This window comes from Mchenga conophoros, linkage group LG7 (genome assembly GCF_057382185.1).
Source record: "Mchenga conophoros isolate Kocher_MC1m ecotype Shallow Benthic linkage group LG7, M_conophoros_male_GT1.1, whole genome shotgun sequence".
Classification (NCBI taxonomy): domain Eukaryota; kingdom Metazoa; phylum Chordata; class Actinopteri; order Cichliformes; family Cichlidae; genus Mchenga; species Mchenga conophoros.
The window spans coordinates 16,724,900-16,742,224 of record NC_140532.1 but is presented as its reverse complement, the minus strand read 5'-3'; the positions used below and the strand labels follow the sequence as shown (position 1 = coordinate 16,742,224).

The window sequence follows — 17,325 nt, the reverse complement described above, 5'->3', positions numbered from 1 at the left end:
AGGGGTGTCATAGTGGAGCCACAGTGGAATGATAACCATGGCAGATAATAGCTGTGCTCCTTTAGCACAATTATTATCTGTTCCCTCAAACTAACCTTCTCTCTGCTGGAAGCCTTGAAATTCCAACACAATATGAGACGGGATTTTTTGGGGGGGATTTCTCACACTGTAGTAGTAGTGCCACCACATGCCATGACTAAAACTCACCTGAGGTCACCCAACCTCAGCAAGTGGGCAGACTTCCCACTTGCTCTGCATTCCAGTTTAACCCTTACCCCCTTGTTTTGCTCTACTTCCCCTTGTTCTGCTAAGCTCTTTGGATTAGCTGTTTGACAGAATGTAGTTTTGCAGGCTTGTGAACTCATGTCACTCCTACAAATGTTTCTGGAATGAGAAAGTGTCAACCAAATTTGAACTCATATTATGGATGTACATTTTTGTGGCTCAGTCATATTGTGACCCACAGAAAAGCATCATTAGTTCATCTCTTGATAGATGCCCATATGAAGTCTATGATTAATGGCCTTTAGTTTGAGACCTAGACTTATTTTTTCTTTGTCTGAGCCGTTTTTCTAAATGTTCAGCTACACAAGTCCGTGATATCACGGGGGAACGTTTGATTCTGAAATGAAACTTCATTCTGGCGTGGTCAAAGTGTTCTGACAGGTCCCGTGACATTAAAATATCCAGCACATGTATTATTATTTTCTCCCTAAGAAATGAGCCTCCAAACTCTCTAAACTATCATAAACGATCTTTTCTTATTAGCGCCTTTAAAAAGAAGAAAGCCTAAATAAAAATACAGAACGAATCTTTATTGATTTGTAGGTCTTTACAGAGGCCTTAGGTTTTAATAGTACATTTCCCTCAGATTCAGTGTTTATCATTGCATGGCAGTACCTTTTTGTCTTTATCCTTGCTATGTCTGCTTGCTATGCTATGTCTGCTGCTGTTGTTGTTTTTTCTTTTTAAATAATATGCGATGTTGCCCTTCTTATTTAATCATATTTTTAATCGTTTAGGGTAAGTATGAGCGAACAACCACGGCAAACATACATGCCAGACCGCAGGATATTTGATCTAATCTCTGTTAGTGAAAAATCGATCTATGACTGAAAGAGCCTTCCCCAGGGCTTCTCTTTCCCATCATTTGTATTTTGCGACTGACTGCAGTTTCTGCGCCGCTGCTGCTCGTACGCAATCTCTGGATAGGTGGTTGCCATGGATTCCTGGGTCACATGCGTGGGTTTCCTAGCCAGAAGCAGCAGAAGATGTTCGGACCAAAAATCCAGAGCCATTTTCATTCAAGAAAAAGAGAGGATCCGCTGTGGAGGGCTTGCTGAGCGGGTGGTCTGACTACACACCCGTCTGCTGATTTCGGCATCTTTAAAAAAAAAAGCCAACCAAAAAACACGACGGGAAGAAAACCTGATCTGGGTGCTTTTGAATCACTGAAATTCGCAGCAAACCGGTTTTGTCCACATCCATAGACTGATAACAGGAATGAGTATAGAAATTCCTGAAGGACTGACGGAGCTGTTACAGAGCTTTACCGTGGAAGTGTTGAGGAATCAGCCCAGGGACTTGCTCGAGTTTGCGCTACAGTATTTCACCCAGCTTAAGGAGAACGAGACCAAAGAGGCCTCATTTGGCAATGACCAAAATTCGGCCCCGAGACTTGGGAAAGCGGTCAATTTCATTGACGAAGCCATGCAGATCGATTCGGAAAACGGAGAGGAGGACGACGACGATGACGAGGAATTCATAGGTGGGCTAACACATTCACCGTGCGTGTTTCTGTCATGGGGGGATGCTGAACTTGACTCGAGATGCTTTGCTTTGAATTGTGAGCATGTATGGATGGATGGATGGCCGTGGGAGAGAATGAAAATCCACATCGAGCGCGCTGATGCTGCCGCCATACATTTACAACGGCTCTGTCATTTGCCATATATGGTCACCGAGGCTCAATGCTGGTTCACGAACGTGTTATGCTCTTCACGTTTCTGCTCAGAGAATAGCACCTGCACACTGCGGCTTATTTTGCTTTATAAATAATTATGATAGTCATAAAAACATCTGGACCGTTTAAATGTTTTCTGTCTCAGGTGCAGGCCCGGTGGGCCTCCCCTTCATATGTACCCCCCAAAAAAGACAAAGCTTGTAAAATATAAAGGCCTATAGCTTTAGCTGTTATATAGATGCAGGTAGTACACAATGTGCTGTCGACAGGCCTACATTTCCTGAAGTATTTAACACAGTGACTGCTGCCAGAGTGTAATGAGGTGCAGCCAGAAGCAACCCAGAGCTCTGACACAGCATCCCAATGAGTGGTGGCTTCTGCAAGACTGGCTGCAATGGTTACATAAGGAGAAATGCCTCGCATGCAGTTGTTAAACGTCTGTGTTTTGGGTCATTGTTGTGCCCCCCCAACCAACCAACCACCATTAATGCCTCCCATATTTCAATGAGATTCCCCAGTCATCACTGGCTGGCAGGCCATTAATGGACGAGACCTATCTAATGTATATTTCATACTGACCTATTGTGTAGCAGCTTGGCACTGTTTTTCTCATTTAAATTTGATTCAAAGGCTAAAATCCACTTCAAAGCAGCTGTCCCCCATTCAGTTTTTACTCAGATGAATATAGACCCTAATGAGAATGCTCCACTTGTGCTGTAGATAACGAAATACAACGGCCTCAAACCTTACTAGCAATAACAGTTTGTGATGGATGGATATCTTTTATGGTGAAATCTAACATGCTTTAAAAAAAAAAATACAGATATATATCTTTCTTTTTCTTTTCTCCAGCCCCTGTGATAAACAGATTCATCCGAAGAGCATCAGGTGAGTTACCATCTTCCTGTTGTGTCAAGGAGGGAAACTCTGGACAGTGTCTGAGCTGAAAACATTAAATAAAGCCTTCTGTGACACATGACTAGCGAGGCTGCGTCAGATTGGCTTCAGTACAAGTGATACTTAAGTATTTTTCCATCTGTCTTTTGTTACCGTCTTCCACTTATTGTAATAGTGTTGATATGTTACAGCTTGTGAAGCCACTTTGTCTCGAACCCGTCAGTGAGTAATGTAGCAATAGTAAAGTTGCGGCTTCACATAACTTAGTTGTGTTTGGATAGCTGCTTGGTTTGCCTTTCTGAATGGAAAGAATTATTTATTAATAACTTGGGTATTTACCTTACCTCTTATCACTTCAGACGGGGAACGAACATCTTTTACTTAGCAAACTGTAAATCTTGCACATGAAATGAAAACAGATTCAATTAAGTTAACATTAAGCTGGTCACTTACCATATTCCACGTTAGCCTGTGTCAAGTTGAAAGTTTTTTATACCACTACCCCATCTTTCTGTTAACATATAGGAAGGAAATGTGGTAAGAGTGCTGTCATCCATCACCGCATATTCCTGTACTCAAGATGAGAAAAGTTGTTTTTATTGAAAGATTTATTGCCTGAACTGGTCCTGAATCATCCCTGGAATTTGCCTTTTTTGTTTGACTGGGATGAAGTCTGTGCCGTGGGCCACCTGAAGATGAACATTTGTTTTTCAGATGTTATGTAAGGTGTCGTTATTCATCTAAAAGTTCATTTAAAGAAAAAGTGAAGCTTTTTCAAATAAAGACCTGGTAGACAGTTCCACTGGAAGTGAGCTCTCAGAGACCCTAGAGATGCTAGTATACTTCAGCGTTATAATTCGCGGACGGGAAGAAACAAGCAATTAATAAGGGATCAATTAACAATTCTATTTACAAACACCTTTAACATCTACTGTCGCTAATAACAAGAAAACTGCCCCAGAGTCGAAAACACTATATGAACAAAATAGCTGCTGCTCATCAATAAGAGAAATGTAAATGTGATTCGTGTGTTTGTGTCATGCAGTGTGTGCTGAAGCATTCAATCCTGATGAAGATGATGAGGATAAAGAGCCAAGGGTAAACTGCATCCATCCAGTGATTATTGTTTTTACACAACTGGTTTAACTGTTCAGAGGTTATAAGTGTGATTCGTGATCTGTTTTAGGTCACTCACCCCAAAACTGACGAGCAGAGACAGAGACTACAGGAAGCATGTAGGGACATTCTTCTGTTCAAGAATTTGGATCCAGTGAGTGGATTATTCCATAAGCTCTTCTCTGGTTTGTGCCCTGCCATATCCTAAATTAAACAAAGGGAAACATGGCCCAAGGCCAGTAAATTTCTTCTTTTTTTTTTTGCTGCATGCCCAGTACACCGTGCCTAATTTTTTTTTAGAGATAGTTATTTATTTATTTGTTTTGGAAACTCGAAAACAAACTCTGAGTGCATTCTGCATGATTCTTTCACTGTCTGACTGCTGTCCCCGCCCCCATGACAGGAAGAGATGTCTCAGGTGCTGGATGCCATGTTCGAGAAGTTCTGCACGGAAGGGGAACATATCATTGATCAAGATGATGACGGGGACAACTTCTACGTTATCGAAAGGTGGGTTTAACTTGCTCGTGAATTTCAAATCGCATCATAGTTGGTTATTTAACTTGGAAAAAGTGAACACAGTTGCTAAATAATTGCTGAAATCATTGTTTTGTGCTAACTGAAGATATTTTTTCCCCGCTGCCTTTCCATTCAGTGGCACGTTTAACATTTTCGTGAAGGTTGATGGCACGGAAAAGTTGGTGGGCTGCTATGACAACCGAGGCAGCTTTGGAGAACTGGCGCTGATGTACAACACCCCCAGGGCGGCCACAATAATCGCCACTTCACCTGGAGCCCTTTGGTGCCTAGTGAGTAAACCATTACACCGCACCCCACTGCAATGGCACAGTTGGATCCTTAATCGGGTTTTTATAGCATGCTGTGCTGTCAGCTGTCATGATTTAAGTAAGCAGGGAGTTTATCTGCGACGGTGTGGAAACCATCATTAGGTGAACACAAATTAAGGCGAAAGCAGCTGTTTTACCTCCAGGCTCTGTTCGTTTTATTGTTACATTTCAGCATGGATGCTATTTTACTTAAGGAAAACTGGCAAAACATCCAGTTAAGTATCCAGTCGCAGTCTGACTTGTTTCTGAGAAGCTGCTGTTTATTAGTGACTATGAGAGCCATCGCTGAACTGCGGGTAACGTCTCAGTTAAGTCCTCTCAGTGCAGCTGGGTAGGTTGCTGCCATGTCCTGTGCTCACCTGAGGACTTGTAGGTTGTTTTTATTTGAGTCTCTAATCTCAAACAGGAAGCCCCTTTTGACCACCAATTGGTTTAGGTCAAGGAGGAAGAGTGCTGCTAAAAAATGCATCCAGTCAAACAGTCGAAAATTTATTTATGGCCCTTGTTCATTTTGTAAACAAGCGATAGGATATGAACTTGAAGTGGGTCCAACTTTAGCAACCTTTAAACCATGAGGTTCCAGCCTTGCTTGCGCCTTTGGGTGAGGGGAAAAAGGTTTGTCAGCTATAGGGCGCCCTCTGCAGTCACATATGTTTCCTGCAGCACAGTATGTTACTGCAAGCTTTGTTGACCATGCTGTCTGTGATATTTTTCCTTTCTTTGTGTTCAGGCTTGGTGTCCTTTCATTCATTTCATTCACATAATGACACATGGATGATGCTGTTTCTTTTCTTTTCTTAAATTCAAACTATAAGTGCACACTATTGTTTTATGTGAGCTATTTGATAAGATAGATAAGATAACTCTTTATTGTCATTGCACAGTCATACCTGGTGCAATAGTATAACGAATTTGGAAACTGTCCCACGTCGGCACTGCACACAACACAACACAACATGAGATCAGTCTGGACTTCTTGGTTGGGGATTTTTCATCATTATGTTTATTATTATTTTTATTACTGTATAGCACTATTATGAATAATATTTTATAATGTGTGAATTGTTAGTTTTTGTCTAACCCCAGGGTCAGTGTCATCAGAAATTGTGTTTAATGAAGCCTTATTTTAAATCTGTTTCAGGATCGTCTGACATTCAGGAGGATCATAGTGAAAAACAATGCCAAGAAGAGGAAGCTGTATGAGGCATTCATTGAAACTCTACCCCTGCTTACATCTTTAGAGGTCAAGATTAACATTGTCCTCCAGCATTTACACAGTGTACTACATATTTACAGTAAAACATTTGCAAACCAAATATGTTTCATGCACAGGTGTCAGAGAGAATGAAGGTAGTTGACGTGCTATCCACCAGGGTGTACAGCGACTCGCAGCAGATCATTGCTCAGGTGAATAATGTCTTCGTACAATCTGCTTTTATTGGATTTTTTTTTTTTTAAATTCTACATGTTTTTGTGCTCCTTTGCAATTGCTGTGTTGCTTTTTGTCATAGGGTGATTTAGCGGATTGCTTCTACATTGTCGAATCTGGCCAGGTTAGAATCACTATGAAGAGAAGTCGGGTAAGTTTGCACCGCCACCCTTTAGACAAGCCTTTGATTAAAAAAAAAATCTCTGGAAACTTAGAGTACACATTTCTTTTTCTCTGCTAGACAAAAACAGACCAAGAAGAAGAGGAGGTGGACATCGCTACATGCTCCAGGGGCCAGTATTTTGGGGAGCTTGCTCTCGTCACAAACAAACCCAGAGCTGCATCTGCCTATGCTGTGGGGAGTGTCAAATGCTTGGGTAAATTTTGTGCAGTTTTGTGCTCGTTCGTTCATATATCGCGCCAAAGATGCACATCTCCCAGTAAAACACATATTATTTTGTACCATCCTTTTCAAATTCACCTCCAAGTCCTGACTGTATCTGTTTTCTTCTTTATCAGTCATGGATGTTCAAGCCTTTGAGAGATTGCTAGGCCCATGCATGGACATCATGAAGAGAAACATTGCTAACTATGAGGAGCAGCTGGTGACCCTGTTTGGAAGTAGCCCTGAAATTGAGCAACAGACTGCATGAAGCGACTGCAGTGGACTGTAAATGGGTGGATGGAAAAAGGCTTGTAACCACTTAAACAGATTTTCTTACAAGAAATGTGAATATCCACCTACATAAACCATTTGAGCGTCAGATATATAAAACACACGTTGTCGGAAGGTTATGGCCGAAAAGTAAAGCCAAAGCAGAGTTGCTTAAAGCTTGTTTAAATTACATTTTCCACAACACTCACCTTACAAAAAAAAAAAAAAAAATGTAAGTGTGCATTTTACTTGTCGGTGTTGGGTGCATTACTTGTTTGTAATTTGAGCATTTTTTTTTTTACTTTCACATTTTCTCCACAGTGTTATAGCCACACGTACAATATTATATATATCGTTTGTAAATTTCTAAACATTGCGTGTCAAAGTCAAAAGCCAAAGCTGATTTCTTACTGGATAAGTGCGAGCAAACGTCACATGTACAAAAGGGCCCAAACCTGAGAAAGGGTAAACGGTTTGTAAAGGATAAAATCTTTGACATTTTGATTATGAAAAAACAAAAAAACTTGGCAGTATCCTAAAATTTCTACAAAAATACATTCCTGTTTAGCATAAGATGGAGTCCCTGGAATACATGCTCATAAACCACGTATCACTGTTGCTAAGTGTTTGTGGCAGTTAGCTGAGTACTATGCTCTTTCTTTTTTCAAAAAAGCAAAGTTCAGAGAGATAGCTGATAGTTTTGTAACAACACACAACACATTGCTGTATAATTTTAAAACGGAGTATTTACTGTTATTATAATAGGCCCACTTTAAACTTCATAAGTTGCCCAACAAGACAGTAGTCATTACAGGCAACATCTTAAGGCAACTCATTTTTCTGTGTTTCAATGTAAAATTTAGGTAATACTGTTTTTGCATAGGTGAAACATACATTATTATGACATCCATATTTGCTGTCTACCTCTGCCAACAACTTCTACAGTTTTACGCTCAACAGGAATCTAAAGTGGGTCCTCTCTCTTACTACTTCTCTCTTTTTAAAGTAACTGAGGTCTTCTGTATTTTGTCTGCAGCTTACATGGTTTAACTGGTTAAACATGCAGATTTTATCCCCCACCCTTCCCCGTAGGACTGGTCATTTTTGAAGGCATACCCACAATACTGGCTAAAAGTACTGTATGTTTCACTTTTCATGTCAATAAAGATTTTTTTTTTTTGTATTTGTGCTTCCGGTTAGTATTTGTTAAAAGAATGAAAGAGTCAGTTTCTTACTGACCCACTCATTCTTCATGGCAGTCCCCATATCTTCTACGAGATTATTTCGTTACGAAAAAGAGAATTTAATCTTTAAAACGATGTGTCCATGTGATTCTTGCTGTAACTGCAACACTGCAGATAAAAAATAGTCATGTATTGTTCCTTTTATTGCCAATCAGCTGTTACTGGCTAGTAACAGGCGTGTACTTTTATCCAATGAGAGGATAAACAACAAACTAGGGGACACCTCTCCTATTTTTCTCAAACATATCAACCAATAGAATATCCGAATTCGTCTTGTTGACGTTGTTACGCACCAATGGGGAGCTTCCTCTGGAGCCATTCAATCCCTCCCCTCGAGTGAATGCCACAGAGTTACTTGATGTCGACAGCTCTGGTAAGTGGGAAGTTGGTGAGTTTTTTCGAAGAAATAAACGGTTGAAAGTAATTTTTAACTCGGTCCACGTGAGACTCGTGTCTTTGCAATTATTGTATAATGTTTAAGCGAGGTTGTCACGCGTTAATTTGACGTCGACTAAAAGATTGAGATCGACAGTGGGGCTTTTTTTTTCTCCGTTGTGACGCTCGTTGTTTTTGTTGCAAGAAACCCATCCGACAGCAGTTGTTTGTATTAAAACAAGTCTTCAAATTAGTAGAATATGCTTTGAATAGTGTGAAAATGCCGTCAAAATGCTTCTATAGGTTTTCGTGTCATTCATTTTGAACGGGGCAAAGATGTTGCGTCATGCCTCAACTTGTTGACATTCTTTTGTTTACAGTGTTAGACCCCAGAGCTTCGAGGTTTGAGCGAAGGAAAGTACTGCTGCATTTAAATGTTGGAGAAAGAGCAGGCTGAGTCCCCAACCGTCTTTTTCGACAATATAAGACTGTTGAAGCGTTTTCTGAACGGTATTATGTTGTTCGTGTATCCTTGCTTACGAAGTCGAAACAACGGTGTCTCCGAACCTGCGGCCTTTGATCGGTTGGCAGACCGTTAGTGTTCGTCAGTTTTTCATTTAAATGTGTTAAATTCAGGAAGTCACGGTCACCTTTATATTTTAACGATTTTCCATACATTGTTTGTCGATTAACACAATATAAATTCCCAATAAGAATGATATATTTTACTTTGTCATTGACACTCACATACTTTTGTTTTCAAAATCGATGTTTTCCACCGTCGGTAAGACACTTTTTAAGACGAATTTCTGGTATTTTTCGCTTTCGCTGCGCAGTTATGAATGAATGAGCTCTGGTACGCATGCGTCAAACCCTTTTAAGTTTATAAACAAGGCCTCCACGCAGGGAGTCACATGACTATTCACAGAGGTTTGCTGTGTCGATTCAGAGACAAAGGAGTTCCCAAAGGCTTTGTGCCTTTTCCGTAATATTGATGTCATACGTGATATGCAATGATTCAGTACTAACTATGGTGTTTTTGTTTTGCTGTGGTGATGATCTTTGATAGCTCATGGGTGTTATAGTCGTGTTTTTCTTTCAGTTGATTATTCTTTCAAACCATATTACCATAAAAAAACAAACAAACGCAACTTTATAACTGCAAAGACTTTATTTTGATTTAGTTCATATTTCAATTCAACGGAGCTAAATTTTTATTTATATATTTATATATAGTGCAAAATTACAACAACAGTTGCCTCAAGGGCTTCAAGTGCAACTGGTTATTGCACAGCCCTGATTCAGATGACAGCAGTAGCTCCATTTTAGCTCTAACTTTGTCTTTTGGTTTTGCCCAAAACCAGATGATGTGTCAGAGTATGACGATGGATGCTGAGTAAGCTGGACAGTAGCCCGTTTTTTATTTTGAAAGAGAGGAAACCGAACATCTTGAAAATGGACGAGTCGTTCGATCCGCTCAAGTGTAATGAGGACCTGCCTTCCCCTCCTGGGTGCCACATGGAGTATGGTAAAACTAGCCAAAAAGAATGTGCAGTCTGCAGTTAAGCAAACCGAACCCTTCAGATATGCGTATGAAAAGTACTGAATTATCTCCTTAGACGACATGCCAGAGCTGCAGGAGGTGGAGGAGGACCAGAGGTCTCCGAGGTTATTTCAAGTTGGAGCAGTGTCTCACCAGGAGCTCAGCTGCTCTCCTAGCACCAACTGGCTTGCCGAGTTGGCCAACATAGCCACCAGTCCTCAGAGCCCTCTACTGAAGGACGCCCCACACAAAAGGTTTGTAGATGTTTAAGGAATGCCTGCATGTGTGATGTAAACACAGAGACGCCTTTACACATGTAGTAACAGTACACCCCAGTACACCTGGGGGTAATTTCACAAGATTAAGAGTAGCAGTTTAGCAGAACAACAGCAAAAATAGCCCCTAAAATTGTGCAGATTTTTAACTGCAGTTGGGACATGCAACATTATGACCAAGACTGAGCAAAATCTGTTTTAATTACAAAAGAATCACATAAAGCTGCATATAAGTGCATTTGAGTGTGTGACAAATATATCTACTTGCGTAACAAACTAACTACTGATGTTTGTGACATTGTCACTGTTTTTCAGATCATCTCCAGTTCACATCTTTGGCAACAGCAATAGTTTACATTCCTATGCCCGGCCCCCGTTAGCCAGTAGTGCACCCAACCCGTCCAGAGGCCACCTCAGGGAGCGCAGGCGTGTCAGGGTAACCTTTCATTTCTAACATTCTCACTCAAAAACCTGATAATCATTCATTCTGACAGACTCAGCATGGATTTTCAACCTGTCTCAATGCTGATATGATTGTAATTTGTCTTTCTTAATTATCAAAAACAGGCCAGCAGTGAATCAGAGTCTGGGGTTTTCTCAATGTCATCATCGTTTTCTGATGATGAAGACATGGCATGGTCTCACTCTTGGCCCTCCACAGCCTGGCATTGTTTCCTAAAAGGTGCATAAATAAGAATACATGACCATATGCATCCGTCAGTGCATACACACACACACCTAGAAGTCAATTCAGTCACACATGTTGGAGTTAATGGTGAACGTTTGAAGTACTTGAAACAATTGAAACAATTGTCTTGAAAATTCCTCATAGTGTTTGCTTGATAAAAAAATTCACTTTTTTTTTCAAATGTCATCACTTGATGAAGGCAGGAAAATCCTTCAAAATGTGCTGAGGACAACTAGAGATTCATTCAGGATGATTTTGTTAACATTTTCTTCCACTAGGATTAGCACAAATTGCAAAGAAGACCAGTTCTTACCTCTGGTGTCCAAACAGCAGCATTGCATCCAGTTTCTAGCATCCTCTCTGCAACATCAGCACACTTATGCTAATTTGTCATGCTTCATTGTTCTGTTGCTATTCAGGGACTCGTCTGCGCTTCCATCGAGGTCCAAATGTGGAGTGGCAGGAAGCTGATGAACTCGGGGATTCGGATGATGACTCAGATGATGAAAGCATGCCTCCATCCTCATCCTCTTTCAAGGTATGGCAACGTATGGTGCCTTTAGTATGTCTTAAAAATTCTGATAGTCGGACTAGATGAGTAAATCATTGTGGACACTTGTATAAGGTGCTTTATAATATGTAGTTTACTTTGTACTTTATAGAAAGTGACTGACAGTAAATTTGAGTAACTGTGTGCACAAATGAGTCTCAAATGATTTGCAGCAATGGTCGTTTTTTTATATATATATATATATATATATATATGTGTGTGTGTGTTGGTGTAAAGTAATTAACTAATTTATTAGACTATCACCCAAGTAAGGTTTATGCCACAGCTGTCCTAAATTAACAGTATTGGTAATAACTAAAATGATCTTTTATGTTTCTGTAATGGTCGATCCACCAGTGTGTACAAACTGTTTAATCAATTTAGTGTCTTTACTCCACAAATTTTCAAATTTCCGGTTTTGCAAAATAAATAAATAATAAATAAATATTAATAATATTAAAGCAAATTATTATTTGTTAATTAAAATAAATTTAACTGCATTCCCGAACAGAAAAATGAGCTTTAGTGGTCAAATATTACGCTTGAGTAATTTCTAAATTCTCCAGTGGTGGCTGAAGTTTGGGTATAAAAACATGAATTCAGTTATTTTTAGTTTTTGACAGATTTCTAAAAATATTTGGTTTTTAAATTTTTTTTTTAATTAAAAAAAAAAAAATTTAATCACAGGTGGTCTATTACATTAAGCACTGTGGGTGTCTCGCGTACTGAGTCTTTAAGCAGTTGGACACTGATTTGTATCTACACTAATTCTTCTCTGGTAGTGAATTTGTCATGCACGTTTTTCCAGTTAATAGAAACATTTCTTATCTGCATTTATGTTTCCTTTACAGAGATATGGCTCTGATGGGCTTAAACTGGTGAACCACGAGGAGACATTATCCTTTGGGCAGGCAGTTCTGAAACTGACCTTTGACCCGGGCTCACAAGATGAAGGCCTGCTAACAGCTGAATGCCGATTGGATCACCCCTTTTTTGTCAAAAACAAAGGTACAAAAACACATGTTCTTTCCTTTTAAATTGATCTTTGCTGTTAGAATCTTCCACTTAAACAATTTGCTGAATCCAATCTATTTAGTTTTTGCATTTCAGTAAACACCTTTAGGATCAAACTAATATATAATATCCTGTTTCAGGGTGGTCTTCCTTTTATCCAAGTCTTACTGTGGTGCACCATGGGATCCCTTGCTATGAGATGCAGCTGGGTGATGTGTGCCTGCCGCCAAACCACCCAGATGCCATTAACTGTGATGACTCAGTCGTCTTTGACACTTTCAGAAGGTATGCTCTTTAGATGATCATGTAATTTTTTTGCAGTCGTTTCACATTCACTTGGATACATGATAAGTCAAAGTAGTTGTAAATATTTTCACATGAAACCTGGCTGTTTAGAAATACTGTTTGTTCCACACACCAGAAGAAGGTTCTGGTTATTGATTGGTTAATTGAATCCTTCCTTTCTGTCTCCTGCAGCTATGACTTTACCCCACTAGATTCCTCAGCGGTGTATGTTCTGAGCAGCATGGCTCGTCAACGGAGGGCCTCCTTGTCCAGTGGGGGTGCTGTCAGTCCAGACTGTGATAAACTCGAGCGCTCCAGCTCCCCTCACTCCTCCAGTAGCAAATCGAACAGGAGCCACAACTCAGGGATAGCCAGTGGTGCCACACCTACGAAATGCAAGCGGCCAATGAATGCCTTCATGCTCTTTGCCAAGAAGTACAGGGTGGAGTACACACAGATGTATCCTGGAAAGGACAACAGGTGTGCGAATGTCACTGAAATACAATATACTTACAGATATTCCCAGTTACAGCACTGTGCATAAGTCTTGTGCCACCACTAATTTTTCTATATTTTGCTAGGAAAATATGAAAAAAGTGCAATAATTTCATGAAACGTGCAAACATAGTTGGAAATATATAGATTATGTAAGGCAAAGACTCAGTCTGTACAATTCTAACAAGGCTGAAAGCCAATATTTGGTATCAACATCTTTATTTTTCAATACAGACTGAACTCTTTTTTTTTTTTTTGGTCATTTCTTTAGGAATAGTTCTCCAGGCTTCTTGAAGGACATTCAAGGCTCTTTTTTTGGATGTTGCATGTTTTCTTTTGTTTTGTTTTCTTTCAAGATGATCACACACTGCTTCAACAATGTTGAGGTCAGAGCTCTGGGGAGCCCAAACCATGACTGTTCGTGTTCTATTGTGATCAAAATCTGTCATTACCTTTCATAATTTTATCAGTTTTGACAAGATCTCCAATAGCACTGGCTAAAATGCAGCACCAAACCATGACAGAGCCTCCACCATACTTTGCAGGTGGCTGTAGACACTCTACGTTTTACCTCCTCTGTGCATATTGACGATGATTTGAACCTGAACTTTTACATTTGGATCCATCAGACCTGTTCTCACTGATTTTCACTTTACTTCTACTTCTGATTTGGCATACCTCAGCCTTTCCTCCTTGTTTCCCTTCCTTAATAATGGACTCTTGAGTGCAATTGAGATAACTTCTGATGAGGTTTCATTGAGCAATAGATGGATTAACTTAACAGCCAGAGCTTTGATGCACTTTTTTCAGGGACATGACTTTCAGATTTGCTCAAGATGGATTTTTAAAAAAAAAAAAATTTTTTTTTTTAAATGCTTGAATGAGTCATAGGTGAGCATTAAGTGACTTGATAAACCAACCCCCTGTCATGGTTAGATGTTCTTTGGTTAGATGTTTTTAATTATTTAATTTTTATCAGACCTTTAGTTTGAATTTTTCTGTGACCTTGGATCAAAATGTATCCCTTTGACCTGTTTGCCAAATGGGTTATTGTGACCCCAGGTCAACGGAGGAACATGTGGAACAGTTTCACATGATTCAAAATGCCCACAGCTTTATGGTCGCTTTGTGTCTCCCTTCCCACGCCAACTTGTGTTAGACGTTGCCTTGTAGTTGAACACAAAGATAATTCCTTATTGGCCACTGTAGCCCTGACAGCAAGGATAAAATAACACTCCAAGAAACCCAAACTTTCCCCCCAAAACAAACAAACAAAAAAACAAAACAAAACAGCAGAGCCACTGTGGGTCATGCTTCTGATAGAGAAGCTGTTCATTCAGTGGTGGGTTAGAATTTCTGATATGTAGACAAGCTGTAAACAAGTCGTAGAAAACCAGAAGGACTAAAACTCTATTCTCATTTAGGAACCCAAACCCTGTATGAAGACACACGTCTCCCAGCACATTATAATTAAGGCTTTATTCTCCACCCACAGATGGCTTACCAGCTTTAATTGTTAAAAAAGCAATAGTAAAACCAAGTGTAGCTGCTTTTATTTTCTTAGGTCAAAAGTTAGAGTGGACATGAAACATTAGATGTAGATGAGGCTAATCTACACCTTGGGGTTCCACTCTAAAACTCTGTCACAGATTTAGCACTGACAGCTGACAGTGTTTAGATTAAATTAAATTACATTTTTTTTCTAAAGACATTTAGTTTCACTTCTTAATCAAACGTATGCGGGCCGCTTTTTCTATATCCTGGACAGAAGGAGCAAACGGGACGGTGTTAAAAGGAAAACAAAGACACATTCTGGCATGTCAAAAATCTGAAAAACTGAATCTCGATTTGTCTCTAACCTTTCGCTCCAGAGCCATTAGTGTCATTCTGGGTGACAAGTGGAAGAAGATGAAGAACGAGGAGAGGAGGATGTACACCATGGAGGCCAAGGCCCTGGCCGAAGAGCAGAAAAGGCTCAATCCAGACTGTTGGAAACGTAAAAGAACCAACTCGGTAAGGACCAAAATCAGATATCACGCACCGATTTCTATTTCACAACCGATTCCACATTGCACACTGACATTGCATTTTTATGGTTTTAAACATGGGTCCAGTCTGCTGTGTATCTACAACTCCTGTTGTCTTTGCACAGGGTTCCCAGCAGACCTAGATAATCTACCCACATCCCTGGCTGCTGTTGTTTTGGCATGGAGAGGTGCTGGACAGAGTCTGATGGACCGCTTGATGCCTCTTTGCTCTCCTGTATTCTTGAGACTCGACTGTGATGCTGAATTCACTTGCTTTTTATAACCATGAAACATTATAGTGACAAAACAGAGTTATGAGATATATATACAAAGCATTTAATCTAGTCACTAACAGTGCATATATTTTCTTATATCTTTAATGTCAAAAATGGTCTTATTCCTCTGAAATAAGAATGAATTTCAGGTTATTTCATATCTAGTGGTGGGAAAACATGAGAGCCTGTGGTGCTATGCTTCAGTCAAAAAAAAAAAAAAGACAAAAGGGGGAATTTCAGATAACTTTTTCAAACCTGTTCATAGGGATATTTTTAATATTCAGTATATTGCACAGATAGATAATCTATTAAAACATTTTGTATTACAGTATACAGCATATTCTGCCGCTGAACTATGGCGAACAGTTTGTGATTACTGCCCTGCAAGTCTTTAGGTCGTTTTTGCCCGACCACCCGGTCACATGATGACAGGGCTTTCCGCATGCGGTGGTGGGTTTATACTCAGTCATAAAGCACTTCAGGCTTTCACTGTAAGTGTTTATTTCTTCTGCACTTTATATAAATATGTAATCTAATCCTATACAGCCATTGTATACAGGGGGAAACTGTATAATACAGCTCGTCTCTTGACAGTTAGCCATTTGACACAATCGTGGCCCAGCAGCCATGCTCTGCTTTCAGGTTTCTCTTAAGTTTTAAATGCTTTTGTTCATAATGTACAGGTTTTACAGCACCAACAACTTCTTGCACAAAATATCCTTGTATCATATTATAAATAATTTTTTAAAATTCTCTCCAGCTGTGTGTTTCTTTGGTGATTGGCTTTAAGTGTGAATATATTTTGACGTGTTTATAGCTTGTTCTGGTAATCCTTTGAGTAATTATCAGTTTCCTACATGAGCAAGTTTTAAAAGCTCTTAATATTCACTGAGCTGAAAGTCCAACTGGGAAAGACTGACAGTTTCATCACAGGTTAATGCAGTTTAATCTTTTGTTTGTCTACCACACCAAAGCCACCATGTACAAAGTTGGAAGTGTGCCGAATTCATTCTTGTGCTGAATGACAGCAGCGTTAAAGGTTTTAGCTGAATCTTATGCTCAGTGGAATCTGACCTTGGCATGCGCCCGTTTGTCTGTCTGTCTGTCTAATCTAAGCAATCATTTTAGGCGTTACATATATGTATGGTTACCACCAGAGGGTGCAATCACCCAGTTTTTGTAAAGAGACAGTTGCTTTTTGATTCTTCCATGTCAATCTTCTCTTTATAAAAAATACCCTGATTTCTAGGTCATCATAAAGGGAACATGTATAAAAGCATGTGTGAATTTTACAAAATGATGCTTCAGCATGAAAAACCAAAAGAAAATGATTTTCCTTTCTCCTTACTGTAATTAAACAAAAGAGTAATATAGTCCTCGGGTGATTGGTGCTCAAATAAAAGCATTTTTATGCTTATAAAAATTTTTGTGGGTCCCTGTTTGGCTGCTAGCACAAAATGGTAATTTTAAAACTGGTGAGAAAAACATGCCTCATAAAATAACAATGATCAACACCCTGCAGGCCTTTCAAGCATAGGAATCTAATTATAGCATATCCATAGCAGACTGCTCTAAAATAGTCGATGTTTAATACTTTATGGTGTTTTGAGGGGAATGAAAAGTTGAGTCTGACGTGCTTCTGGCTG

The 17,325-nt window shown here is 39.6% G+C and overlaps 2 protein-coding genes across 3 annotated transcripts; both read left to right on the top strand.

The window, feature by feature from the left end:
* Positions 1–1,199: 1,199 nt before the first annotated feature.
* Positions 1,200–8,091, top strand: prkar2b (protein kinase, cAMP-dependent, regulatory, type II, beta). The gene is made up of 11 exons (XM_085282582.1): positions 1,200–1,768; positions 2,816–2,851; positions 3,906–3,958; positions 4,047–4,130; positions 4,380–4,486; positions 4,632–4,785; positions 5,966–6,067; positions 6,157–6,231; positions 6,336–6,404; positions 6,495–6,630; positions 6,773–8,091. The coding sequence occupies exons 1-11, from the start codon at positions 1,504–1,506 to the stop codon at positions 6,904–6,906; spliced, it is 1,215 nt and encodes a 404-aa protein (XP_085138708.1). The 5' UTR covers positions 1,200–1,503; the 3' UTR covers positions 6,907–8,091.
* A 308-nt stretch (positions 8,092–8,399) lies between these two features.
* Positions 8,400–16,433, top strand: hbp1 (HMG-box transcription factor 1). 2 transcript variants are annotated; one of them, XM_085282577.1, is made up of 11 exons: positions 8,400–8,525; positions 9,892–10,055; positions 10,147–10,324; positions 10,661–10,781; positions 10,913–11,027; positions 11,453–11,571; positions 12,435–12,591; positions 12,738–12,882; positions 13,075–13,362; positions 15,249–15,390; positions 15,530–16,433. In XM_085282577.1, the coding sequence occupies exons 2-11, from the start codon at positions 9,917–9,919 to the stop codon at positions 15,545–15,547; spliced, it is 1,422 nt and encodes a 473-aa protein (XP_085138703.1). In that variant the 5' UTR covers positions 8,400–8,525; positions 9,892–9,916; the 3' UTR covers positions 15,548–16,433. The 2 variants fall into 2 exon arrangements, with proteins under 2 accessions (XP_085138703.1, XP_085138704.1); XM_085282578.1 differs by lacking the exon at positions 8,400–8,525 and adding an exon at positions 8,616–9,037.
* The last annotated feature ends 892 nt before the right edge of the window (positions 16,434–17,325 follow it).

What these genes read in the sequence shown, in the direction of transcription:
- hbp1 (XM_085282577.1), top strand. Translation starts at nt 9,917, where the DNA reads ATGCTGAGTAAGCTGGACAGTAGCCCGTTTTTTATTTTGAAAGAGAGG. An exon ending in TGGGTGCCACATGGAGTATG is followed by an intron (nt 10,056 to 10,146) that starts GTAAAACTAGCC and finishes TTATCTCCTTAG; the next exon opens with ACGACATGCCAGAGCTGCAG. An exon ending in TATCCTGGAAAGGACAACAG is followed by an intron (nt 13,363 to 15,248) that starts GTGTGCGAATGT and finishes CTTTCGCTCCAG; the next exon opens with AGCCATTAGTGTCATTCTGG.
- prkar2b (XM_085282582.1), top strand. Translation starts at nt 1,504, where the DNA reads ATGAGTATAGAAATTCCTGAAGGACTGACGGAGCTGTTACAGAGCTTT. An exon ending in ATTCATCCGAAGAGCATCAG is followed by an intron (nt 2,852 to 3,905) that starts GTGAGTTACCAT and finishes TGTGTCATGCAG; the next exon opens with TGTGTGCTGAAGCATTCAAT. An exon ending in CGCAGCAGATCATTGCTCAG is followed by an intron (nt 6,232 to 6,335) that starts GTGAATAATGTC and finishes TTTTTGTCATAG; the next exon opens with GGTGATTTAGCGGATTGCTT.